This window comes from Muntiacus reevesi, chromosome 9 (genome assembly GCF_963930625.1).
Source record: "Muntiacus reevesi chromosome 9, mMunRee1.1, whole genome shotgun sequence".
Lineage (NCBI taxonomy): Eukaryota > Metazoa > Chordata > Mammalia > Artiodactyla > Cervidae > Muntiacus > Muntiacus reevesi.
Genome location: NC_089257.1, coordinates 36,974,985 through 37,002,073, shown reverse-complemented (window position 1 = coordinate 37,002,073; position 27,089 = coordinate 36,974,985). Strand labels below are relative to the sequence as shown.

Below are 27,089 nucleotides of genomic sequence, written 5' to 3'. Positions count from 1 at the left end.
AGAGCAGAGAGTTACTGTTTCCCAAATGTTCACTCTCTCTCTCCTTGGCTTCTCTTACTCTGTCTTAGATGGAGTTTGTTCTCCATCGAATGAGTCTGGGAGGCCATAGAGTTGGATATGTGCTCAGACCCTGGTGGCTGACCAATTTGGGTTCAAGCCTGGCTTGGAGTTCTCTGAGATTCTGTTTCCTCTTCTGTTGAGCGGGAGTCTGTTCTGTGCAAGCTCTGTACTGGTGAGGTACAGGGTGAGAAGAGGCAAAGGGGGCCGGCAGTTGTCAGAAGCATCTTCCACCCAGGTAACATGACCCTGCCTCTCTCCCAGGACTGTGGGAAGGCCCATAACATTCCCAGTCCAAATCTCTTCCATCTAAGAAAGTGGATGGGGTGGCCCAGAAATGTCTCCAGAAGGAGTCCATGTATCTCAGAAACATTTTTTTAAATTTATGGGTTCCTTTTTATTTAAAAATTATTTTATTTATTTTTGTAGCCATACTGTGTGGCATATAAGATCTTATTTCCCTGACCAAGGACTGAACTTGTGCTCCCTACAGTAGAAGGATGGAGTCTTAACCACTGGGCCACCAGGGATGTCCCATCTCAGGAATATTTTTGAGTTCCGAACAGAAGGCACAGCCTGGCCCTCTAAATTCCTCCCCGCCCTGCGCCCACCCCCAGTGGAGGCCAGCTGCCTAAGCCACTCTGCCCTGGAAAGTCGTCAGTGACGCTCTGTCTATCTCCGTCTCGCCCCTACTGCTCCTCACCTTCCCTGGCGTCAGGCTCCGACAGATCCAAGAGGCTGGAAAAGGAAGGCGCCAAGGAGAAAAGGGAAGCTATAAATACACTGGGGGAGAGACTGGGCTGCCTCCTGGTGTGGGCAGGAGGCTCCTGGAGTGCTGGGGAGGAGAGTCCAGAATCCAGGGCCATCACTGGGGCCTCCAGCACACTCATCACTGTCACCATCGTTTCTTCCACCAGGAGGCAGTGTGCCATTGGCTTTGGGGGCCACACACTTGAGTTCAAATCCCAGCTCCTCCACTTGGGCAATAACATCACTTCTCTTTGTCTCCCCTTCATGGACAGTAGGTAACAGTAGCTGCTATATTGACTGGAGTGAAGGTTTAGTGAGACACTCTAGGTGAGAGTTCTTTGCAAGCTGTGAAGTGCTGTGAAGAAGATTTCTATATTATCACCACCATAGTCGCTGAGAGGCCACCCTTAGATGTCTTCCCCTCTGAGGGGGGACAGCCTCCTCTGATGAAGTGGCTTGTGCTGTTGGCCCCCTGAGGTACAGGTGCTGTGACAGCCTCCAGTGGTGAGGAGGGGGGTGGCATCAGTCATGTCTGAGGTACACATACACCGCTGTCACAGTCCCCTCAGGTAGAGAATTTACGGTTAGTGGTCATGTCAGGGGCACCACCCCTGCACCGCTCCCCACAGCCTCCTCAGGTGAGGGGGCTGTAGTATCTGTCACATCAGAAGTAAGTGTGAAATGCTGTGAAAGCCTCCTCAGGTGAGGGCAAGTGTGGTGATGGTTCGTGTCTCACCACACGCTCCTGGCCTGTGGAACTGGGACATCACTTGCATGTGTACCTCAGACCTCACTGCACAATACTAACCTGTATAGGGTAGGACATGTAGCATTATCACTGGTTAACCAGTGTTAATGGGAACCAATGTTCCCAACCAACCAATGGTATTCCTATCTCTTTAAGAATTTTCCAGTTTGCTGTGACAAAACACAGTCAAATGTTTTGATGTAGTCAATAAAGCAGAAGTAGATGTTTTTTGGAAATTCTCTTGCTTTTTTGATGATCCAATGGATGTTGGTAATTTGATCTCAGGTTCCTCCTCCGCCTTTTCTAAATCCAGCTTGAACACCTGGAAGTTCACGGTACACATACTGTTGAAGCCTCACTTGGAGAACTTTGAGCATTACTTTGCTGCTGCTGCTGCTGCTGCTAAGTCACTTCAGTCGTGTCTGACTCTATGATGAATGCAACTGTACAGTAGTTTAAACATTCTTTGTCATTGCCTTTCTTTGGGATTATAATGAAAACTGACCATTTCCAGTCCTGTGGCCACTGCTGAGTTTTCCAAATTTGCTGGCTTATTGAGTACAGTACTTTCACAGCATCATCTTTTAGGATTTGAAACAGCTCAACTGGAATTTCGTCACCTCCACTAGCTTTGCAGTGATGCTTCCTAAGGCCCACTTGACTTTGCATTCCAGGATGTCTGGCTCTAGGTGGGTGATCACACCATCGTGATTATTTGGGTCATGAAGATCTTTTTTGTATAGTTCTGTGTATTCTTGCCACCTCTTCTGAATATCTTCTGCTTCGGTTAGGTCCATACCATTTCTGTCCTTTATTGTGCCCACATTTGCATGAAATATTCCCTTGGTATCTCTAATTTTCTTGAAGAGATCTGTAATCTTTCCCATTCTACTGTTTTCCTCTATTTCTTTGCAATGATCACTGAGGAAGGCTTTCTTATCTCTCCTTGCTATTCTTTGGAACTCTGCATTCAAATGGATATCTTTTTCCTTTTCTCCTTTACCTTTAGCTTCTCTTTTTCAGCTATTTGTAAGTCTTCGTTAGACACCATTTTGCCTTTTTGCATTTCTTTTTCTTGGGGATGGTCTTGACCACCGCCTCCTGTATGATGTCATGAATCTCCGTCCATGGTTTTTTTCAGGAGTCACAAATGGATGTGAGAGTTGGACCAAGAAGCAAAGAATTGATGCTTTCGAATTGTGGTGTTGGAGAAGACTCTTCAGAGTCCCTTGGACTGCAAGGAGATCAAACCAGTCAATCCTAAAGGAAATCAACCCTGAATATTCATTGGAAAGACTGGTGTGGACGCTGAAATTCCAATACTTTGACCACCTGATGCAAAGAACTGACTCATTGGAAAAAGACCCTGATCCTGGGAAAGATTGAGGGCAGGAGGAGAAGGGGACAACAGAGGATGAGATGGCTGGATGGCATCACCAACTCAATGAACATGAGTTTGAGCAAGCTCTGGGAGATGGTGAAGGACAGGGAAGCCTGGAGTGCTGCAAAAGAGTCAGACACGACTGAGCGACTGAGAACAACCACCACACCCCTCCCCCACCCCAAAAAATTAAGTGACACAGCTACCAAGTGGAGAAACCAGTACTCCTGCCGCAAAGCCTTGTTCTTGTCCACCCACAATTTCCTCTCATTGTAAGTGGAACTTCTAATCTGGCAGAAGACAGAGGAGTAGTCGGCATCCACATCAGGCTCAGAGAGAGGTTGATCCTAAGGGCCCAGGGTGTGGGCCAGGGCAGGGTTTGAAGCAGGGAGGGGCACGGCCAGATTTAAGGGCTGGAAAGTCCCCTCTGGCTCACAGCAAGATGGAGACTGGAGATGGGCAAGAGGCTGCGACACTGCCCAGGCCAGAGCTGCTGGTGGCCAGCACCAGGGCAGTGACAGCAGAACGCGAAGAAGTAGGCTGGTCTGAGAGACGAGCGTGGAGGAGAGGGAGAGAGGGGAACAGGCAGTGACTGCACCCACTGCCTCCCCTGGCCTGTCCACTGCAGCCTCCTCTGACAGTCTCCTTTCCAGCCCCCTCCTCCCCACCCGCCGCGCGCCGCCACTAGAGTCTTAAAGGAAGAGCCAGGGGCGCAGATCTCCTCTCTGGCCCCCAGGGGGCAGTGTTACAAAGTCTGCAGGGCCCTGGGGCGCTTGCAGCCAGGGGCAAAGGCTTGCTCCCCTCCGCCTCCGCTGCACCCCTACCCCTGTGTCCTCTCTCCCAGAAATCAAATTATTAATAACTGTAATCGCTCATGTCCCACACTTGATACTTTACAAAAGCAGTGATACATCCATTAGCTCACATGTTCCTTCCCCAAAGATGGGGCAGAGCAGGTAGAGGCCCAGAACGATCACTTTATAATAAGGAAACCTAGGACCAGGCAGGAAATAGGACCTGACCAAAGCCAGTGTATTAGTTAGAGCCAGGGTTGGGAGCCACAAGCCAGCCAGTGCCCAGTCTGGACCCTGTGAGAAGGAAGAGTCTGCAGCACCCACGGAACAACAGGCCACCCCACCAGCCTGGGAGCCCCAAATTCACCCTTGAACTCCCTTCCACCTCAGAGGTGATTGAGTCCCATGTCAGTGGGGTTGTCAGTGAGGTCGGACCGCCCTGGCACGCACCTGACTTACTTCTTCCTCATCCTCCGCCTCTAGAACTACAACAGTCATCGCCATTACCATCACCACCATATTAATAACGGCTTGTGTCTGCTCAGCTCTCAGACTTAGTGAGCACTAATACTAATCCATCAACTCGTCTGAGCCCTCGGACAGCCCTGGGAAGGTATTTCACAGACAAGGGCACCGAGAATCAGAGACAGCAAGAGACCAACCTCAGATCACCCAGCTAGGTCTCCAGAGAGTTCACAGTCTCCTGGGAGAGCTATGCACATAGAGTTGAAGACAGAGTGAGATGGTTGGGTTTAGTGCAGCCCTGCTGGGAGGTTTCCCATCATCTCTGCAGATGAGGAAACTGAGCCTCAGAGATCTTCTTATTGGGTCAGGATGAAACCATCTGTTGCCACACTCATGCTCTGTCTGGGCACAGTGCATGCAGAGTTTCTAGCAGAGTACATATTCTCTCCAGGCTGGAGGGAGAGGCTGGTGAGAGGTAGAGGCAGCTGGCCGCAGAGGAAGGCTGCTATTAGGGCAAACGGGCTTCTCCAGGAAGAAACTCCAGGCCAGCTTTTAGCTGCAGAGAGCAGAGCCGGGGCTGCACGGGGCTGGATGGGCCAGAGGAGCCAGTGGCTGTGCTGAGCCAAGGTGGATAGGGCTGAGTGGGCAGGCTGGACGCTTACCTGCCTGCAGACCTGTCTTCTCACCCAGTTGGGAAATTTGCTGTGTTCTGATCCAGGAGCCATGCCAACAGTGGGAAAGTCCCGAAGCCTTGGCAGGAGGGGGCTCTGTTTCTTTTCCACCAGAGGGAGATATCAAAGCCCAGGGAGAGACTGTGATTTCCCCGTGGTCACATCGTAGCAGAACCTGCTGGTCTCCTGGCCTCAGTCTCCCAATCTGAAAAAGTGAGGGACTGAATTAAATGAGCTCCAAGTTCCTTCTGGGCTCTGATCTTCTGAGTGCCATCCTTGCTGTCCTTGGCTCAGACCCCAGCCTGGCTGTATCCTCGACATGTAACCCTGGGCAAGTCACATGGCCTCTCTGAGTGTCAGAGTCCTCATGGCTGAAGTAAGTATGATACTGCCTCCCTTGGGCAGATCGGATGAGCCATGCATGGGATCACATGGGCACAGCTTGGGCTCTGACCCCTGCACAGCTTCTGGGGTAGGGATGACTGAGGCTCTGACGGAGGCCATTGCTTGTCTGCCTGGTCAAGGGCTCATTTATAGATATCCGCTCCCTGGCTGCCAGGCCAGAGGGAAGTGGGAACAACAGTGCTGATGTGGTAGTTTAGGGCCTTTTTTAGGAAGGAGTCTCTGCCACTCTTCCTCTTCCCCCAGTGCCTTGCCCTGACCTCCATCTTCTGGACATTTTCCCAGTGATCCTCAGAACAGTCCTGAGATTGGGCCACTTGATGTCAGCATCTCCATTTAACAGATGAGAAGACTGAGGCCCAGGGAAGAGAAAGGCCTTGCTCCAAGTCCCACAGCAATGTTGTTACAGAGCTGGGACCAGAATTGAGGTCTTAAGGCTGAAACCTGGGGCTCTCCCCTTGTCTCCAAATTCAGATAGTTCTACAAAATGAAGAGTCCCCTATCTTGCCTGGTTTGCAAAAGAGCTTGGGTTCTGCAAACGGCTTGGAGTTTCACAAGCAACATCAGACTCGACACAAGATGCAAGACTGTGCAAACATCATGGGACCCTGAAAGCTGCAGAGTTCTGTAAACTGTGCCAGGCTTTGCCACCAGCATGGGACTCTAAAAAGGCATCAAGCTTTGCAAGCTGTGTGTATCCACAGATGGTGTTGCAATCCATGCACATCCTAGGGCCCTGTGAAATGTACAGGGCTCAGCAAACACCATGATGGTAAGTGGCAATGGTGGGGTCCAAACCAGGTTGGTTGAACCTCAAGCCTGGGCCACCCAAAAGGAAAACCTCACTGCCGGATTAGTCCAAGAGTTATCTGAAGGCCTGTTAGCCTAACTCCCAGAAGGCCCTGGAGATTGGACTCATCCTCTAATTCCACAGTTGAATTCAGGAATATTCTTGGACCTGGATCAGCCTGGGGAGGCTGAAGTGATAAATGAAGGCTGCTCATGCCTGAGGTTACTGTATGTTCTGCACCCTGTGGGGTGCTGTGCATGGTTAGACTCAGAGATTTCACAATGAACTTAGCCAGCCAAGCCGGTCCCAACATCATTCCATGTGCAGAGCTTCCACAGCCTCTGGAGCTGCGGTGGGGGTAGTGAGCTTCCAGAAAATTAAAAAGGACCTTTCCTCTCTCAACCACGTGCCTGTAATTTGGAGTCTGGAAGGCTGCACCCCTGCCAATCTCTGTGAGGACTCACAGTACCTGTCTGAAGAATTTAGAGAGGGAAAGCCAGTTTGGCTTTCTCAAACAGGATTGGGGTCTGGTTTCCTATCAACTGAAGCCAATTGTTGACCCCTCCCTGGGCGGTGGTCCTGCATTCCCATTTCTGATCTCTCAGAGACTCACTCACACTACGAGTATCTGTCAAGGGCCTACTATGTGCCAGGCTGATCTGTGATTGTTTCAGATTCTCCCCACTTCCTTCTAGCATCCCTATGCCACTAGGAACCAAGCGGGGCTCATGTTTATCTCTCTGTTGTTGCATTCCAAAAGCTGGACTCCAATCTCACATCCCTGTAACATGCAAAGACTCTATTCTTGGAACTGGGTCGGGTTCACTTCTGTATCTTGGATTTGGGGAAACCCAGAGATCTTCCTCAGAAAATGCAGCCTGGGCGGAGGAAAAAGCCTGGTTCCTAGCATCAGAAGTTCAAGGCCAGACCCCACCACCTCCTAGCCAGGTGACCTCTGAGTGGTTATTGAGACTTAATGCCTCATCTGTAAAATGGGGGAATATGTTCCTGGCCTGAAAGGTCATTAGGAGGGGCCAGTGGGGCCTCACGTGTGAAAGTACTGAACAAGGCGGAAGAGGCAAAGCAGGTTCACTTTCCCTGCCCTGTTCTAAGTCTCGCCTCTGCCACTCCCTTCTCTGAGCTCCGGGCCTCAGGCTTGGGTTCTTTCCCACACTGAACTTGCACGGCAGCCCTGCGAGTGAGGACTATCAGTCCTTCTTTATAGAGGAGGCAGCTGATGCTCAGAGAGGTGCAGGGACTTGCCTAAAGTCACTCGACCATGGAATGATAAAGCTGAGATAGGACTCAGGTCTGTCTGGCTCCAAGGCCTCCAACTCCAGTCTTCGGTCCAGAAAACTCTGGGAATTTCTTATATGCTCTTCTGCTCTCCAACCCCACCCTCCAGTGAGATGGCCATACTTTATGGAGCTGCTGCCATGATTCCTCACCTCCCAAGGGCTGACCACTGTGATTCCCAGTGGATGGGGTCCCTCCTTGCTCTGGATCTGTGGAGCTCAGAGGAGAGATAGGAGTTCAGTGAGAGAGGAGGAGAGCTTGAGGGAGACAGGGGTTCAGTGAAGGAGGACAGTGGGAGAAATGGCCTTATATGGGGCTCATTAAGGGTGAAAAAAGTTCTGTAACTGATACAAGAGTTTGATGAGGGAGGAGGCTCAGAGTGAGTGCTGAGAGGAGACTGGAAAATCAGGACTGAGTGACCCCAGGGCTGGGAGGGGCCATCCACATTCCCTCCACCCCCCCATCTCTCCACCACTAGTAGGAGAAAATATCCAAGGGAAATGCCACACCAAGAGGCTGGGAAGGAACAGGCTGAGGGGAGGCTCGTCAGCAGCCTCCTCCCATCAGCGGGGCTGGATCTAAACAAACCCAGCCTCCACAACTCTGGTCCTGGGCTGCCCCAGCCAGAAATCAGAGGAATTCAGAGAAAGAGACAGAGAGTAGGAACAAGTGACTAAGGGAGATAGGCCCTTGGGGGGCAGGGTCAAGTCTGAGCAGGACTTCCTTACCCACCTGGAAGAGGGGGCTGCTGTCCAGCGTGGCCCAAGAAGCATCGGTCAACCCAGTGGCTGGAATCTGCACAGTGGTGCATCCCCACTGCAGCTCCCCAGCTGCTGTCTCCCGGAGCTCCCATAAGCTCTCACTGCCTCTCTCCTGCTAAAATCCAGTCCTGCGATTGGAACAGGGGCTGAAACTCACCGCCCCACTCCAGAAGTCATGGCACCCAGGATAGGTAAGTCTGGACAAAGTAAGAAAGGGGCATTGGTAGGGAGTCTGGGGGCCATGTTCCCAGGGTGAAGGGTGAGGCTGTAGAGCTAACATATGTGCGCTGGGGTCGGGGGTGTAGGGGCTCCCAGTTCCCTCACATCTGCCAGGCATATGGGCAGACCTAGTGAGGGTGTGTTGAATGAATGAATGAAGGACCAGAGAGGTAAGAGGGTTGTTGTTTACTCAGCTGGAGACAGGGCAGCCAGCTTAACCTCCCTGCTGAGACAGAGAGACCGAAAGGGCAGTGGAAGGGCAGGCCCCCTGTTACTCCCCATGCCCTATCCCCTCTCTGAAGCAGGCAAAGATAGACAAAACACACAAAAATAGAGACAGAAGTATATAGTCAGAGATCCAGCAAGTCCAGAGACACTCAGAGTCAGACAAAGACAGAGACAGAGGCCCGAGATGGCAGGAGAAGACAAAGATCAACAGGTGTCAGCTGCAGCGTGCGGAAGACAGGGGCTCCGGAAGAGACCGGAGAAGTGAAGAGAAGCGGAGACAGAGAGAGGGAAAACTGCCAACAGAGATCGGGAGAGAGCAGACTGCGGAAAGCTGAGAAGAGAAGCGGAGTCAGAGAGACACCTGCAGAGACCTTGGGCGTTGGGGTGGGGAGCAGGCGGGCAGGAAGGTGTGTCGAAACCTCGAGAAGAGATGCTGAGACCTCAGGGTGACGGAAGCACCGTTTGGAGAGGGCAGAGGTCCTGGGAACAGGAGCGCCCAGTTTCTGGGACAGGAAGAGGGAGGTGGAAGAAACAAAGGCTCTTCAGACAGGGTGGCCCTCGGGCTGGACACCCTGTGGTGATCACCTCTGGCCTCCTTGCAGCTGTCTGTGTGCCTCACACCCACTCAGATGAGGCCTGACTTGCGTCCAGAGGGAGGAGACGTGAGGGCTTCCTGGGTCAAGCGGGCAGACGCGGCTGTGTTGCAGCCCCGATTTGGGGCCCATGGTGTGGAAGGAAGGGTGGGGGTGGATGCTTCCTCTGAGGGCCTCACAGGAGAGATGACAATGAAGTCAGATCCAGGTGAGTTGGTTTGGAGATGGGCCACCAGCAAACTAAATTCTCAGTCAGCCTTGGCAAGCTGTGGGATCCTGGTGATCCTGTGGGAATGGGAAGAAACTAGAGACTGGCTGTACTGCACCTGTCCCTCAATTGTTATTCTGATGCCAGCAGGGCTTGGTTCTGGAATGTTCTCTAGCTGGTCCTCCACTTCCCACACATACAGTGGGAGGGAGGCTGGCCCCAGCAGCTGCCCACTGAGCCACCAGAAGCTGCCTCTGGCCTCCCTTCCTGAGCCCTAATCTGAGCTGAGACCAGGCTTCCCCCATGCCCTCTTTCTGGTCTGAGGGTTGCGGGCAGGACAAAGAGCCTTGGAAAAGACCCACACCCAGCTCACCCGAGGGAGAGGGGCCAGCAGTCCCAGCCAGGGGCAGACAGCAGAGAGAGGAACCAGGGTCAGAACTGGCCCTTAGTGAACCCTCACCACCAACTCACCATGTGCTTTTAGGTAACAGGCAGAGTGTCCTGGTCTGTGGGGGAGGTGCTTGAGAAAAATGATCTCCCCAGGCCATTCCTATTTTTGTCATTCAGAGAAACCACTTTCCCTTCTCTGCACCTTTGCTCAGCTTTCCCTCTACCCAAAGGAAGGCACCTCCCCACATCCCATTATGGTAAAATCTGCAGTTTCCTAACACTTCCAAATGCCACCTCTTCCAGGAAGCCTCCCCGACTGATCCTTCCGGTTGGAAGTAACCTCTCTCCCATAAGCTGTTTGACCCTCCCTTTGCAGGGAGGTTCCTGGTGTTGTTTCTGTTGTTTTCCCCAGTCCTAGGTTCAAATGTGGGCCAACCCAGGGTAGGAGGTAGGGCAAGGGAAAGAACCAGGTTCACACTGCAGCTCTGCATCACTGGCCTGATGAGAATGCACTCTCACCCTTGTTTTAATATGTGAGGAAACACATGCTCACAGAGGGTAAGTGAACGTCCAAGGTCACCCAGCAAGCAAGCAGTAGAGCGGGTGGCCAGAACCAGATCAACCGGATGCCAAATCCCTTTCCCTTCTGTCCCCTCGCCTTCAGGGCTTCCTCTTCCCTCCACACACCCCACACTGGCGAGTCTCCACCCACCTTGGGCACTTCTCCACTGGCTCCAGACAAAGCAAGCTGTTGTCTGGGAGCTAGTGACTGCAGAGGGGGCAGGAGAGTTATTCCTCCCAGGCTGGGCCGTGCCCTCTGGGCCAGATCTCGGACAACTGGAAAACACATGGCAAGCTTGCTTAGACCCCACAATTGGGTGCCAGGTATCTACTCCCCAGTCTGTGTCTGTCTCTCTCTGGGATTCACTTTCTCCATCTGTGCAGTCGATGGTAGGGGTTGGCTGAGGTGGTCACTTGGTCCCTTCCACTGCTGAGAAGCTCAGCTTTCTGTCTCTGGAGGGAAGAGGCCCCTTGTATGGGGCAGGGGCTTGGCTATCTCCAGGGTGCAAGTCTGGACCCATCCACACCCTGGGGGTAGAGAAGAGACAAACTTGGCTCCTGCTACCCATCCTGGGCTGCAGTCCAGAGCCCTAAGTGCTAATGTTTGGAGTAATGGAGAACAAGGCCCACCTCCCCAGCCTGGAGCTCCCTGGGAATGGGGTCTGACTTGATCCATTCCTGAGGCCCCAGAACCCCACACAGGCTGGGCAGAGGTCAGGTATTGGGGAAGGTGCAGCCCGCAAGTTGTTTTTGCTCTTCCTCATGCTCCCACCCGCACTCCCACCCCCATGACATTCCTTCCCTCCTCCAACCTGCTTTGAAAGCCTACTCCTGTTGAGGACTGGAGATTCATGATAAGGAGTGAGATGGGGCTACAGTGAGGCGCTTGGGAGTAAACGTAACCACAGACAGAGATGAGCCAGGATTCATGGTTGGTGGACAGGGTGTGGCCTGGGCCAATGACCATGTGCCTCTGAGCCTCAGGCCCTGTGTTTTAGGTCTAAGAAGGCCGGCCTGGATTCCCTGCAGGCTCAGAGCTCACCCTCCCTTCTCTGTGCTTTCATCTCTATTTTTAGGGTCATCTTGGGTCTAGATGGGGTAGTCGGGGTCAGAATCGGGAATAGAAAGTCCCAGCACAGGGTCTATGACCCAGCTTGGAAACCACCAGAAAAAAGCAACAGCTGGAGGCCTGCAGCATGTTATTGTCTTCCCAACAGACCACCCAAGGGTCCTGCTAGGAGGAATTTCCCAAAGATGAAAGCCAAGTCCAAAGTCTGAGACCTGACCCCGCTTCCTGTCTTTGATTCTAACCTCCCCCCGCCCCCACCGCATAGAAGCCCCATGGGACCACATGGGGAACTGAAGCCCTTTGGAGCCCCACGCTGCAGCCCCTGCTTCCCCAGACCCCCACACTCCAGCCTTCTCTTCTCCCTCATTCAGTTTAGCTCAATTCAGCAATCATGTTTTTAAGCTGAGCCCTTGCAGGATGAGAAGTGGTTTTCTGAGAAGGTAGGACTCCTTGGGAAGCCAGGCTGAGGGTATAACATGTGCGAAGGCAGAGAGGTGGAAAAGAACAGAATGAATTTGGGGAATGGCAGGCATCTATTGGAGTTACAGAAGAATGTTCACTAGGGTGGCCTTGATCTCTGGGACGCTGAGGCATCTGGACTCACGTGCTGCCGATGGGGTGGAAGGGTGGTTAACCATTGTTGAGGACCACAGTGTACCAGGAAGAATGGTCTCCTTTAATCCTACCAAAAATGCTGTGTGCCCAGAGAGGGTAGCTGAGGCTTAGAGAGGCTAAATAAACTGCCCAAGGTCATGGGTACAATGTAGCAAACAAATATTTGAACTCAAAGTCTTCTGACCCGGAGGGTTTCAACAGGGACCTGTTATAGTCCATCAGGACCCAGGAAAGGAGAGCCTCTGCCTGGGGATAGTCCACTGACTTATCAGGTAGATAGGAGGGGGACATAAATGATGCAGGGGGTAACATCCTAGATGGGCCTGGCATCCCAGAGAAAGGGCTGAGGGAACTGAACCAGGGAAGCGAGGGGAGGTGGAGGGAGAGGGAGCTGGCATGGGCTGCAGGAGCTAGGCGGGGGAGCCAGCAGGCCCAGGGAAATCTAGGAGGTAGGAAGGGCTGGAGGTGGGGTTGACCATGAGGCTGGCCTCCTCCTATCCCAACACATTTCGGAGGAGGTACCTGCCATCATTGTGACAGATGGATTGCCCAGTGTCTGCTGCTGTGAATATTTGCCTCCCAAGGCTCAGGCTGTGGGTGTGTGAGTGTTGAAGGTAGGTAGGTGTTCCAGAAACATCCGGACTCCTTTGTGACACTGCTCTATCACCTCAACCTTGGCATCTGAACGTGGTTCCAGCATCGGTTCCTCCTTTTGCTCTGTCTTCCTCAGTCTGGTCATGTATGTGTTGGGTCTTCTCACTTTCCTAGCCAAATTTGCCCACGTGTGGCTTTTCTTTCCTTCTCTCCATACATGCCTTCCAGACGGAGAGCCAGAGGACTGGCTTTGGCCCATGTCCTCTCATGGGCTCTCCTGGAGCCCATGGGCCCCTAGACCTCTTCCTCTGGGAGCGCCCCTACCAGCCCAGACTCATATATTTAAGGCTGAGCTCACCATTACCCTACAATCCCACCTTCCATGGCAGTACACCCAGACCAAAAACTGTACCTCTCCCCACTCCCCACTCCCCTGCCCCCAGGGCTCCTCGGCTTCCTGCACTCCCCACCCACCTGCTTTTCCAGCAAGTCCTGTCCATCCCACGTCCCTGCTGTGGTTCATCAGCTCATTGCTCTGCATCCCTACAGCCCCTACCTGGCCCAGGCCCCACGACCATCTGCTTCCCTGCTCCTTACTCCTGCCTTCTCTGGTCCCGGCCCACAGCCTGACCTCTCCACTCTCCCCCAAATGGCACGGAGGTCTTCATAGGAGGCCAGATTAGACATCATCCCTGAGCCCGGGATGAAGCCCAGCCCTCCAGCCTGGCATTCAAGGGCAGTCATAGACTGACCACTCCAGCCTCACCTCCCCACCTTGACCCCAGAGTTCCTGTCTTCCTGGACTATTTGTTTCCTGAGCATTCTTTGCACTTTCATACTTCTGCCCTTTACTCTGATGTTTCTTCCCTGAGGAAGCCTTCCAGAACATTCCAAAGTAGGTTAGAGCCTCTTCACTATGTTTCTAAAGTCTTGAAACTCCTTATGTCACATAGTGAGCACGTGCTGTGATTCTGTGTTAGAATTTGCCCTGTCACCACACACACACACACACAGACCCTCATAGCTCCCTGAGAGCAGGGACCTAGGCTGCTTGCTTCCAAAACCCCGGCCACCTGTTTTGTGGAGCTGTCAGCACGTGTGGAACCTTCGTACTTACTCCTAGAAGCAGCAGAGACCAGCTGTGTCCCCCACCGTGGTGACCCTGGGCAAGTCATGGCCTTTTCTGGTCTTGTTGCCTCATCCTTCAAAGGGTTCACCCAGCCCTGGCTTACTGTCCAGCAGCACTCCGCAGGCCCAGGGGTGCTGTGGGTCACAGACAGGGAAGCCCACGGGCAAGTGTAAAAGGTCCTGGAGCAAGCCAGGTGAGCTCAAAGAGGCTCTCACAGGGCAAATTGCCACATGAAAGGCCAGCATCTTAGACCAGCTGTTTTCACATGGGAAAATAGGCCCAATGTGGCCAGATCTGCTAATCTTTCAAGAAAAAACAAAAACTGGGAGTTTTGTGTGAAACTTCCTGACTTTTAAATGCTGGCAACTAACTTAAAAGCACTCAGTGAGCCAGCATTGTTGCATTGTTCAAGCCAAATAAAAACGGCTAGGAGTCAGATGCGCCTCCAGGCAGGACTGCCATCCACCGCACAACTCCAGAGGTCACCCTTCACCTCACGGCGCACAGCTCACGCAGCTGCACAGAGGGCCTTCGTCCAGGGCCTCCGTGTTGTAACCATTGTCCTGTACTATCTCTCTGCCAGTTCCTCTGACAGCCCAGGCAAAGTGTGTGTGGTGGTAGGTTTCCGGGAGAGGCTTCTCTCTTTTTGGAGTTTACGATATTTATTTTCTTGGCTGTGCTGGGTCTTAGTTGCGGCACATGGGAAATCTTTGATCTTCATTGTAGCATGCGAGATCTTTAGCTGCAGCATACAAACCCTTAGTGGGGGGCATGCAGAATTTAGCTTCCTGACCAGGGATCATTATCAGGAAGAAAAAAAAAAAAAAGGCATGGAATGCAGCAGGTGATTACGGAGCACAGAGGGAAGACAAGAAGACAGCAGAGGGAGGCTTCCTGAGGGGTCTGTGTCTCTTCAGGGACCAGGAGGAGGTGAGAGAGTAATACCAAGGATGGGTGCCCCCCTGGAGGACAGTAAATTCTGAGGCCTGGTGACCAGGCCTGGAGATAGCTCCCAGGTAAGTTTGGGGCAAACGGGGACAAAACCGACACTGTGTGTCATCCTGGAGTTAACAAAGGATGTTTCCTCTGTGATCCTCATGCAGGCTTGAGAGTCAAGCTTCATTATTTCTATTTTGCAGAGGCTCAGAGAGGTCTAACTGCTGGCCCAAGATCATACTGGGTCTGAGTGATCCTAGGTCGTGCTCTCTCTGCTGAGGGATAGACTGGAATATTTTGGAGAGGAAGTACCCTTTGCTTGTCCCTCCTTGGTCCGAGCCCTCCTGCTCCATCCTCAGGATGTGAGAACCCTCTCAGGCTCTCTTGACATTCCTCAGCTCGTCCATCCTCAAAGTTCAAATCTGGGCCTTTTTACGAGTCCCAAGCTTTCACCGCACCCAGGTCCCCTAGACTAGGGGCCATGTCCTTCTCACCACATTTCTCTGTCCAGCCTTGAACTGACCAATGAACTAAGTGACTGATAAGCTAAAAAATCAGCTGGTAGAACTGTCCCCGTACAACCACCTTTGGTAATTCACTGGAGGGAAGCCAGGCCAGAATCAGAAATGGCTACAGGGGGAGTGTTTTTCATAGGTTCTAAGGCCATCATTGGTAGCCACCATTTCATGGCTGCTGTTAGGGGCCCAAGAATCAAACAGGTCTGAGCTCCAGTCTAGGCTTTGCTGTTTACCAGCCCCGGGACCTGGACAGGCCCCCTCTCCCCTCTCTGCTTCAGTTTCCTCATTCACAGAGTCACAGCAGCTACCTCAATGGTTTGCTAGGCAGATAGGTGAGTGTGCCCAGCGCAGCACATAGGGTAGCCTCAAGGGGAGACAGTGAGCCTCTTCCATCAGGGGGTGACCGTGAGCCAGAGAGCTGGGTCTCCTGCCCCTATCTCCTTGGCCCTTCCGGGTGGAAGTTTCTCCTGCTTCCCAGGTTCTAGATGCAGCAATGCTCTTGCTGTCCCAAAGCAATTATGGCGGCAGGCAGGGTGTTTATACTTGACAGCGAAGAAAACAATGTTCACTGAGCATCTATGTGTGCTGGCTCCCGTAGGTTAGTGACACAACCTGTTGATAAGATAAAGTCTGTTATTTACCAAGATAAGGCCAACATAGCTCTTGAAGTTTGGCAGTGTCTCAGAATGGGGAGGAAAGATCAATAGCATTGAGCAAGAGTAATGATACAACAGTCCAGGGTTTGTTGGCAGAAACATCAAGGTGAGGATTTCGCGGGTAGAGGTTCAAAGAGTCAGAGGTGCACACCCTACTGACAGTTTTTCTTGAACAGTTGCTCCGTCTTTCTGGAAGTTTCTGTAATGAAAAATCAAGCAATTTTCTGGGGCTGCTCAGTCTAAGAAAAGTAAGAAGAAAATTGCTAATGAAGACAGTGGAGTAGCAAAGTCAAGTTAATGTCATTGGTAAGGTGTAGTTTGGGGCTTTTAGGGTCCTCGCTGAATGTGGGGGGAAGGGTCAGGTTCTCAGTAGGCGCTCTCGGCAGTGGGAAGTAGGGGTTGCCATCCCTGCATTGAGGATGAGGATCCCAGCTGGAGGATAGAAACCTGTGCAACTGTCTGCACGGCTATGAGTGTGCACGGTGGGAAGGAACCCAGGTCCTTGGGTCTTGTGGTTGACTGGGGCTTGAATGGGAGGGAGAGAGATAATCCAGAGATGGATGATGGTGGCACTGTCAGAGGAAGAGGTTCACGTGAAGGAGCCAGCTGTGTGTGGAAGGGTTCAGTTGGGCCTGTAGCCTCAGAGGTGCCTGAAGGTTTCAGGAGAGGGGAAGATTGGCCCTCTGGGGGCCTATGGTGTGTCAGGTCTGAGCCAGGCACCCAAGATGCCTTACCTCCCTGACTAGAGGCTATATCCTCACTTTACAGAGGAGACAAGCTAATCAGGGGCACATCCATGCTCCACAGAGGACCAGTGGCTGGGCTGGGGTTCAGACCCAAATCTGGGGACTTTGCAACCTTTGTGTGCGTGCGTGCTACGTTGCTTCATTCGAGTCCAGCGCTTTGTGATCCCCATGGACTGTAGCCTGTCAGGCTTCTCTGTCCATGGGATTCTCCAGGCAAGAATATTGGAGGGGGTTTGCCATGCCCTTCTCCAAGGGATCTTCCCAACTCAGGGATTGAACGCACTCCTCTTACATCTCCTGCACTGGCAGGCGGGTTCTTTACCACTAGCACCACCTGGGAAGCCCCTTGAAACCTACACTCCGTCCCATATCTATCTGAGATTTGCTATTTATAGCTGGGAGGTGGCTGGAGGAGGCAGATCCCTGAGTTTTTAAAGAAAACAGAACAGGCAGAGAAAAGCAGCCCTTTCTGTCAGGCTGCTCTCTGAATCTCTGGCACTCATCTCCCAAACTCAAATTCCTGGCCCTGGAGGGGGTTTGGCCGTGGCCAGGACACTCTGCCTTGTAGACATCTGAAGCGTCTGACTGAACTGAAGGTCTCTGGTTGACAGACTTTCAGGGCAATTTTCTGCTGACTTTCTGAGCAACTGCAGGACAGTGAGTGACCAACTAACACACCTGAACAGACAAGCCTCCAAAAGGACAGTGGACTAGTAGACCAATGACTTCCCAGCTGACAGACATGAGTGTGCCTGTGTGCATGGCCAGCTATGTGACCCACCGACAGGCACACAGACCCCTTGCCTGCCAGCTCTGGGGCTGTAGGATGCTAGCCCTTGGAACCACCTGGCCTACCTGGGGCCCCCAAACCTGGCTGCCCCACTGAGAGAGGAAGAAGCTGTAATTTTCTCCTGGGGCCTGGCTGCCTGCCTCGCCCCTCATTCCAATAGGGCCCCCAGGCTCAGCTCAGGTGCATTCCCTCAGCTGCCCTCTCTCCTGCAGAGCTGGCCCTTGAAAAAACCTTCAAAGGATGGTAAGGATCTTCGAGACAGCCGGTGAGGTGGACCCTGGACTCAGGACTTTCCTTCCAGGGGAAGCTCTACCCTTTATCAGGGAGTTGGACTCTCTGCTGCCATCCCCTCTATAGAGGACTCCAGCCCACAGGAAGGGCTCAAAGGGGGCTGACAGCCAGTCCGACCGGCCCTGTTCAGTGACCAACTGGCCACTCAACACACTGACTGGCAGCTGCTCTCAGAACCCAGGGGTACGGGGCCAGGGCTTCCCCTTCTCCCCCCAGAGGCTCATACTGCAGACTGTCACAGGAGGGTGGAAAGTTCTGAGCTGGTCCATTGACCTTTTGTCCCCTCTCTCACCCATGCCCTGGGCTTCTTTCAGAGCTGGGGATCCACATCAGTGACTTCTGCCCTCCCAACCTCCGCTCCCATCCCATCATCTGATTGGCCTGCCCCTTGGGAGGCAGGCACTGCTGCAATCTTCCAGGTGGCCTGGCTAGGACCAGCTGGGCCAAGACAGAGAAGAATGTTGTGCTTCTACCCCTCATTAAATCTGTGCAAGTAGTGCAGATCAGTATGAGGTTAACACCTGGGCTTGAGTTCCTATACTAGTGTGAGCTAGCAGAGCCAGTTGCCTGTGAACCTCGGTGTCCCCATCAGAAGCACAGAGCTTGTGAGCGCACCAAAGGTATGGAGCTGTGGAGAGGCTTCAGGAGCACTTATCATGTTGGCCAAAAAGTTCATTCGGACTTGTTCATGAATGGATGAACCTGAACCAACTTTTTGGCCAATTCACAGAACATGCATGCAAGCCTTTACATACATGGAAAGCATGTAGCACAGTATTTATGTTATTATGGGTGACTGGGCTCTACTTGTGAGAAGAACTGGAGTTCAGAAATTTTCCTGTCAATCTCCTCTGGTTGAGTTTGCTTGGAATCCCCTTACTTTCCCTTCCTCTTCAAATTGATGTCCATGGAACATTATGTCCACTTCCCTCACCTAGGCCAATCCCTCATCTCCTCTCTGTAAAGTGTCACTTTTACTTCAGTATCTCCTTGTTTCCTCTGAGTTTTCATACCCACCAAAGGGACTCCTCCCCAGCCACACATGCTTCCATTTCCTCAGCCAAATTACTTAAGCTATTTGAATAGATACTTTTCCAAAGATATGGCCAATAAGCAACAAAAAGATGCTCAACATCATTAGTCATTAGGGAAATGCAAATCAAAACCACATGAGATATCATTTCACACCCATGAGAATGGCTGTAATTAAAGAGACAGACAATAAATATTAGTGAGCATGTGGAGAAATTGGAACCATCACACGGGTGTTAGATAGTGTTAGAAAACAGTTTGACAGTTCCTCTAAAAGTGAAATAGAGTTACCCTATGGATCAGGAATTCAACTCCTGGCTATATACTCAAGAGAACTGAGGAAATGTATCTACACAAAAGTTGGTATATGAATGAATGTTCACTGGACCTGAAACAACCCAAATGTCCATCAACAGATAAATGGATAAAGTAAATGTAATTGTATGTATATATATATATATATATATATATATACACATACACTGGAGTATTATTTCAGTCATTAAAAGAAATGGAGCACAGATACATGCTACAACATGGGTAAGCCTTGAAATATTATGCTAAGGAAAAGAAGCCAGTCACAAAATATCACATGTATGACTTCCTCTATGTGAATGCATTTGAAATATCCAGAATAAGCAAATTCAGAGAGCCAGAAAATAGATCAGTGGTTGCCAGGAGCTGGAGGGATAGAGGAATGGGGAATGATTGCTCATGGGAATGGCATTTCTTACTGTGGTGGTGAAAGTATTCTGGAATTAGAGAGTGGTGATACTACATATTACTAATTAGATAGTATATAACTAATTAGATAGTCACGACTTTTTGAATATACTAAAACCACTGAAAGGATAGATTTTATGGCATATGAATTATATATCAATTTAAAAAATTTCCTTAGGCTCCCAGGTGCGTTGTGTAAGGAGCACAAAACCCTCACTGGTGGCGGTTGCAGGCTCCCTTATCCCTCTCGCTGAGTTGGTCTTCCAAGTCTAGAGATGTAGTGAGAGGGCCCACACCCCTTCTCTCGGTCAGGAGTGTCCTCAGGGCAGCTTTCAGGCTACATAAGGAGCTTGTTGAATGAGGGGAAATGCCTACCAAGTTGAGAGACATTTGAGACAATGGAGAGGCTTCCGCAGGAAGCAGGGCCCCAGGAGGGGAGGAAAGTCCTAGAAGCCTGGACTGCCTGAGGTACAGGTGGTTTTCCTCTAAACAGAGAGGTGGAGTCTCCCAAGACTTGGGCTTCCAGGCTGCTCACTGAGATTAAACCTCAGGAAACCCTGAAAGATGCCTCTGAAAGGGCTGCAGTGAGAGGGAGACTGACGAGGTTACCATGGTTACCATGGGTCATGGGACCGTGATTTGGGCATTGGACTGGTGAGTTCTATGATTATATGCCATGTAGTGTCCTGTAGAAGTATTGCTATCTATTCCAAACTACCCCTAGGAAAACCCTTTATGCCCTGACTTTGGACCAAGCCTTGACCACACACAGGGCCCTAGACCTCTGATCCTAGACTAAGCCAGACAAACCCTGACCCAGAGTTAGCCTCCAGGAACACTAGACGTCTCACAGATACAGGCCCCAGGAGGGTAGGGCTATGCATTTCTACACTAGCGCCACAGCTCAAAGGCTGTGTGACGGCAGCAGCAACTTCTCACTAGAAGGAAGCTTTATGCTGGGAATGAAATGAAGAGGTGAATGGGTGGTCCCAGTGGGATCTGGCCAGCTTAGGCACATGGAGCACACACATACCCTCTGAGGGAGGGCTCCTTCAGCTCCTGAGATGCAGGAAGGCTGTTGGTGCTTTGACTCAGATTCTCACCAACCCAAGAAATACCTTGGGTTGCCTGGTCAGGGTCATTCTCTGAGATTACATCTCCACTCTCACCCCCTGGCTTTCTGTTCCACAGGGCCAGTGGGTGAGGAGCTCCAGGTGCCAGACAAGGATGCCAAGGCCATGGTGGGTACAGAAGACACACCTGGAGGCAAAGCCAGCCCAAATCCTCAAAATTTGCGGCCAAGTGTGTTCCACAGCATCAAGGTACCTCTTAGGACCTGGCAGGAGAAGGGTCATCTGAGCCTGGCAGAGCAGGCTCTGCCTCTTACAGACTGTTAAATGCCAAGCAAGGTGTTGCCTTTCCCTGAGCCTCAGTTTCCTCATCTGTAGAATGGGTGACTGTGATCTCTAGAAGCACTTAGCTTGATTTCAGGCACATGTTCGCTCCTTCCAGAGAGGGTCTTCTGTGGGCACTGGGGGACCAGTCTTCTTGGCGCCAGTTTTTTCAGGGGGAAAGAGAAGGACCCCCAGGGGATCCTGAACCTGTGTGAATACTGGGAGCGCTGGCTCAACCAAGGGCAGCCCTAAACAACCAAATCTGTACCAGCACCTGTACAGTGCCAGGCCCTGTGCCAGGGGCCACTCCACACAGTCTTATTTAGCTCTCACAGTAACCTGGGGAAGCAGGAGTGTCATCCTTGTTAAACAGACGAGGAAACCAAAACTCAGAACAAACATTCTATTTTTTAAGCTCCAGCATAAACACACTATTTTTAATTCTTTGAGTCAAGTTTTTCTCCTAGGAATTTGACCAGGTTTTCAGGAGGGCTGCAGGCAAGCGGGGTGTTTGTGTGGGGCTGTGTGAGGTGAGAGTGTAGCTTGGGGGTTCGCTGTGTGCAGGTGGTCTCCCAGGGAAGTTCAGGCGAGGACTGGGTGGGGTGGGGCGAGGTGAGATCTGGGGAGCTTCCTGGGGACAGGAGGGCTTCTAGTCCAGCCTGGGAGACCTCTGGGGAGAGAGGGGCTCCCACCATCCTTGGCCCCATGAAGACCCTACTCTCAGTCCTGTGAATTTCAAGTGTCCCCCAGACCCCCGGGGTACCCAGGACAGCTTTCCTATTTTTTAGGGCTGTGAGAATCCATGCGCTACCCCAATAACACTTTCTCTCCTCTTGCCCTGGACTCTTCCTCCCTTCCTGTCTCTCCTCCGGCTCCTCCTGTATGTCTGTCTCCTCTGACTCTGTTTCTCCATCTTGCGGCCTCCCTTTCTCTTTCCCTGTCTCTCTGTATCCTCCCCCATGACTGTCTCCACCTGCGGCCCCTCCGCCAGTTCTTCGTCCTGTGCCACAGCCTGCTGCAGCTGGCACAGCTCATGATGTCCGGCTACCTCAAGAGCTCCATCTCCACAGTGGAGAAGCGCTTCGGCCTCTCCAGTCAGACCTCGGGGCTGCTGGCCGCCTTCAATGAGGTACTGGCCCTGGCAGCACAGCCACGGTGCAGGGGAGGCGGTGGGGAATTGAGGGAGATTCTCACCTCCTCTCCCCTCCCTCACGGCCCTAATGGAAACCCTTCCCCCAGTGCCACGTGTAACCCCATCAGAGCTCCTTCCGATCCCACCCTTGGTGGCAGTGGGGCGGGGGGGCGCTTCTGCTGGGGTTCAGGAAGGATTTTAGAGCTAGGCAGTGTCCCCATTACCCTCACCTCCCCACCATTCTCCTTTTGGTTCCTTCACCTTTACAGACACCTGACAATTGTCTGGCCCAGGAAGGAATCAGAGGAAGCCAACTCAACAGTAGGGAGAGAGGTTTAGATGAGATCAAAGGCAAAACTTTGGGACCTTAGGGTAGAGAAGGGAGGGGATGATAGGGCGTGGAGTTGCCGCAGGATCCACAGGCCTCTGCCTCTGGGCTCACAGCCCAGCCACGAGGACAGGACAAGCTCCTCTGGGTGGATTTGGAGATCAGAGTCCAGCTGTGCGCAACCCCTCCCCCACCAGGTGTTTTCTGCCTCAGAGAAGGCTGTTGTCCAGAGAACACTCTCTCCCCAGCCCTCAAGATTTCTTTGAAATTGTCTCCCCCTTGGGTGGTATGTCACATTCCTCCCAACCCAAGGCCCATAGTCTCCACTCAGTCCCCAGACTCTCCTTATCACCCCACTCCCAGATGTCAGAGATGGGAAAAGAATGTCATTACTGTCATTATGCAGTTGTGGGACCTCGGACAAGTCACTCCCTGACTCTAGGTCTTAATGTCCCATCTGAAAAATGGAGAGTGGCTGTCCCTCCCAGGATTAGTTCCCCCAAGGCCCCTCTGCTGATACTGCCCCACTCCATCAGCAAAGAACCGGGGTTCACAGGTAAGTACCCCACCCACAGTCACAACCAGGAAGCGGCAGAGGGGAGCACACACACCCCAGCTTCTGACGGCAGAGCCTGCCCTGCCCTGCCAGCTCTCCACACCCAGCCACGAGGACTGGACAAGCTCCTCTGGGTGGATGCCAGAGGTTGTGGTGCCCCTCCAGCACCCACATCCAAGGATTTTAATTCTAAGGCTTGAAATACCAGCCTTAGTCCTGTGGCTTTAGCCTTTTTTTGTGCTTAGTCGCTCAGTCGTGTCCAACTCTTTGTACTGTAGCTGGCCAGGCAACTCTGTCCATGGAACTTTCCAGGCAAGAATACTGGAGTGGGTTGCCATTTTCTCTTTTAGGGGATCTTCTTGATCTAGGGAATCGAACCAAGGTCTCCATGTCTCCTGCATTGGTAGGCAGATTCTATTCTATAGCGCCACCTGGGAAACCCAGGCTTCATTTATTTCTCATTCCTGACGTCCCGAAAGCTCAAATCCCTGTCCTTGACTGTCCTACTACCCCATGTTTTAACATGGGACCAACCCACATTCTAGAATGAAATTGAACTTCTAGCCCTGTCCATGCTGCTCTTATTTCTCTCCTCTATTGGAGCAGTAAGTAGAACACATCCTAGAAGGACCCAGAATCTGTGTTTTTTAACAGAGACCCGAATGATTCTTATTCAACCATTGTGCAGAAGGGAACACTGAGATTGGCGATTGAGACAAGGATGGCCCTCTGCTCTACTTTCATGGGTCCTCTCATCCTTTTGCAGGTGGGGAACACAGCCCTGATTGTGTTCGTGAGCTATTTCGGCAGCCGGGTACATCGGCCCCGTCTGATCGGGTGTGGAGCCATCCTTGTGACCCTGGCGGGCGTACTCATGACTGTCCCGCACTTCATCTCAGAGCCGTACCGCTACGACCACACCAGCCCTGGTAAGAACAGGAGAGGCTGGGCTAAGGGTGGACATGAGTTGCCACATTACTGTACCCAGAGTCCACCCCCAGGCTTCCAGCAGTCAAGATGGGCCCAGCTTCCTAGAACACCTACTAGTCCCCCATACCCCACCCCACTGCCTCCTTCAGCTTCAGCCCGGATGAGTCCTTCTGGCAGCCCTGAGCAGTGGTGTTAGGGGGGTAGTCCTGGGGCAGAAAGGTGAAGCCCTCTGGGTTTCTCTTGGTGAGGGCCTGCTTGTATGTTGCTGCTTTTTTTTCTGCCTTTTTTTTTTTTTTTTTTTTTTGAGATGGAGGTGGATTTAGGCCCTGGCCTGTGTGGATCCTCAAGAAATATTTGTGGAATAATACTAACAGTATCACACACCACTTACTAGGTACCACTGTTCTAAGCACTTAACGTGTACTGATGCATTTAATTTACACCAGAAGTCAAAGCATTGATGAAAGAATGAATGAGTGAAAGAACAAACAAAAACATGAAAGAATTTTAGACAGGAATAGTGAAGACCCTGTTTAGCCCAGTGGGATTTTGTTGAGAGTCAACTTGACATATGGATGCCTGTCCCTTGGAGAAGGACTCAAGCAGCCTTTCCTGTCCCTTCCATCTCTCCACCCATTCACTCATCTACCCATTCATCCACCTACCCATCCTATCCATCTACCCATCCATGTACATACCCATCTACTCATCAGTTCATCCATCTACCTACCCACCTACCCATCCATCCACCTACCCATCCACCCATCCACCTACATATCTACCCATCTATTCATCCACCCATCTACCTATCCATCCACCTACTTATCCTCCCCTCCATTACCCCTTCTATCCTCTCCGCCCATCTATCTATCTGGTGGTCCACCCAAGAAAACATTAGTGCTTCCTACTTTGTGCTGGACCCTCTTGAGGGACTCAGTCCTTGCCCTCTGGGAGCTCCCAGTCTGGGAGAGAAAACAGAAACAAACAATACCTCCCCTCCCCCCACCAAGTGTACCAGCTGTGTGAGGAAGGAAGAACTTGGCAGAAGAAGCCCAGGGAAGGAGCCCACAGCCCATCCTGGCATCATGGAAGGCTTCCCAGGGGAGGAGAGCTGTCAGAAAGCATCCTTTCTCCCTTGTCCTCCCATCAACTCAGACCCCAGAGCTCCTAGTCTGTGCCAGGCCCAGGGATGAAAAAAGCAGATACAATCAGCCCTAAGAAGCTCTGAGGGAGCGTGGGTTGGTGTGAGCATGGGCAGCTTTGCTGCAGACCAGAGTCCAGCACAGGACAGCCAGGGGGAGCCGGTAGAGACCTGAGTAGGGGATGGACCCTGGAGGCTGGAGTGAGCTGGAGGAGGTGGTGTCTGACTGTGATGTAGAAAGAAGGTAGAAGCAGCTGCTCAGGCAATGGCTGGGAAGTGGGGGAAGTCCCAGAAGAAAGCAGCGTGGTTACCTAGACCTGAGCAGAGAACGGTCAAGAGGTCTGACTCAGATGTCAAAAATTATCAGTTCAGTTCAGTTCAGTCTCTCAGTCGTGTCCGACGCTTTGCAACCCCATGAACCACAGCACGCCAGGCCTCCCTGTCCATCACCAACTCCCGGAGACCACCCAAACCCATGTCCATTGTGTCGGTGATGCCATCCAACCGTCTCATCCTCTGTCATCCCCTTCTCCTGCCCTCAATCTTTCCCAGCATCAGGGTCTTTTCAAATGAGTCAGCTCTTTGCATCAGGTGGCCAAAGTATTGGAGTTTCAGCTTCAGCATCAGTCCCTCCAATGAACACCCAGGACTGATCTCCTTTAGGATGGACTGGTTGGATCTCCTTGCAGTCCAAGGGACTCTCAAGAGTTTTCTCCAACACCACAGTTCAAAAGCATCAATTCTTCGGCACTCAGCTTTCTTTATAGTCCAACTCTCACATCCATACATGGCTACTGGAGAAACCATAGCCTTGACTAGATGGACCTTTGTTGGCAAAGTAATGTCTCTGCTTTTTAATATGCTGTTTAGGTTGGTCATAACTTTCCTTCCAAGGAGCAAGACTTTTTTAATTTCATGGCTGCAATCACCATCTGCAGTGATTTTGGAGCCCAGAAAAATAAAGTCAGCCACTGTTCCTACTGTTTCCCCATCCATTTGCCATGAAGTGATGGGATCGGATGCCATGATCTTAGTTTTCTGAGTGTTGAGCTTTAAGCCAACTTTTTCACTCTCTTCTTTCACTTACTCATATTTCCTCATTCAGAATTTTCACTTTAACAGAGCTTATCCTGTGCAGGGTCACACACATTCTTCATCCTCACCGCCATACAATATCCTTCTGCTCCTTATGGAACCCCAGGCAAACTTCTTCTCCTGTCTGAGCCTCAGTCTCCACATCTGTCCAATGCGTGAACTGGACTTGGTGACTTCTAAGTACCCACCCTAAACTGACATACAAGGCTATTTCATTCACTCATTCCTCATCATTAATTAATTAATTATCATTAAGGTGGCTCAGATGGTAAAGAAACTGCCTGCAATGCAGGAGACCCAGGTTTGATTCTGGGTTGGGAAGATCCTATGGAGAAGGAAATGGCAACCCACTCCACTATTCTTGCCTGGAGCATTCCATGGACAGAGGAGCCTGGCAGCCGACAGTCCATGGGGTCACAAAGAGTCGGACACGACTAAGGGACTAACACACACACACACAGCCTTCAAAAGATATACTTGTGCTTCCCCGGTGGTGCTGATTGGTAAGAACCCACCTGCCAGTACAGGAGACTTAAGAGACCCGGGTACAATCTCTGGGTTGGGAAGATCCCCTGGAGGAGGAAATGGCAACCCACGCTGATATTCTTGCCTGGAAAACCACCATGGACAGAGGAGCCTAGAGGGCTATAGTCCATGGGGGTGCAAGAGTCAGACATGACTGAGGCAACGTAGCATCCAGCACATTAATACTTATGTGCCAGGCCCTCTGCTGGGGACTCAGGGATAGAAAAAAAGACAGATCCCTATAATCATTTTCATATCTAGTAAGCACTGTGCACAGGCATCACTCACCACTCCAAATGCTTACAACCCTTTGAGCAGGTGTTATCATTATCCTATTTCATAAGTGAGGAAACTGAGTCTCAGAGAGGGAGGTTCTTCCTCAAGGCCCACAGCTAGTAGACATCCCCTGCTAGCCTGGCCCTAGAGCCTCTGCTCTGACCACTGAATTTTTCTGCTTGTAAGTTCCATATTTCTGTAGAAGTTCCATTCTAGGAGGCTTGTTCAACAGATGAGGAAACCGAGGCCAGAGGGGCTGAGGTCCTCTGCCAAAGTCTCACCCGTCCTTCAACCCAGGC

General features: G+C 51.7%; 1 protein-coding gene across 6 annotated transcripts in view; it reads left to right on the top strand.

Moving 5' to 3' along the window:
- Positions 1 to 7,891: 7,891 nt before the first annotated feature.
- Positions 7,892 to 27,089, top strand: part of SLCO2B1 (solute carrier organic anion transporter family member 2B1) — a 51,742-nt gene continuing 32,544 nt past the window's right edge. For 2 of the 6 annotated variants that reach the window (XM_065945009.1, XM_065945008.1), the window contains exons 1-4: positions 10,526 to 10,638; positions 20,605 to 20,735; positions 21,799 to 21,936; positions 23,590 to 23,752. In XM_065945009.1, the coding sequence (XP_065801081.1) occupies positions 10,602 to 10,638; positions 20,605 to 20,735; positions 21,799 to 21,936; positions 23,590 to 23,752 (469 nt within the window). In that variant the 5' untranslated portion in view covers positions 10,526 to 10,601. Of the gene's footprint in view, positions 8,307 to 10,525; positions 10,639 to 14,639; positions 14,738 to 20,604; positions 20,736 to 21,798; positions 21,937 to 23,589; positions 23,753 to 27,089 lie in introns of those variants that run through there. The other 4 variants (XM_065945010.1, XM_065945011.1, XM_065945013.1 and 1 more) reach the window with 4 other exon arrangements.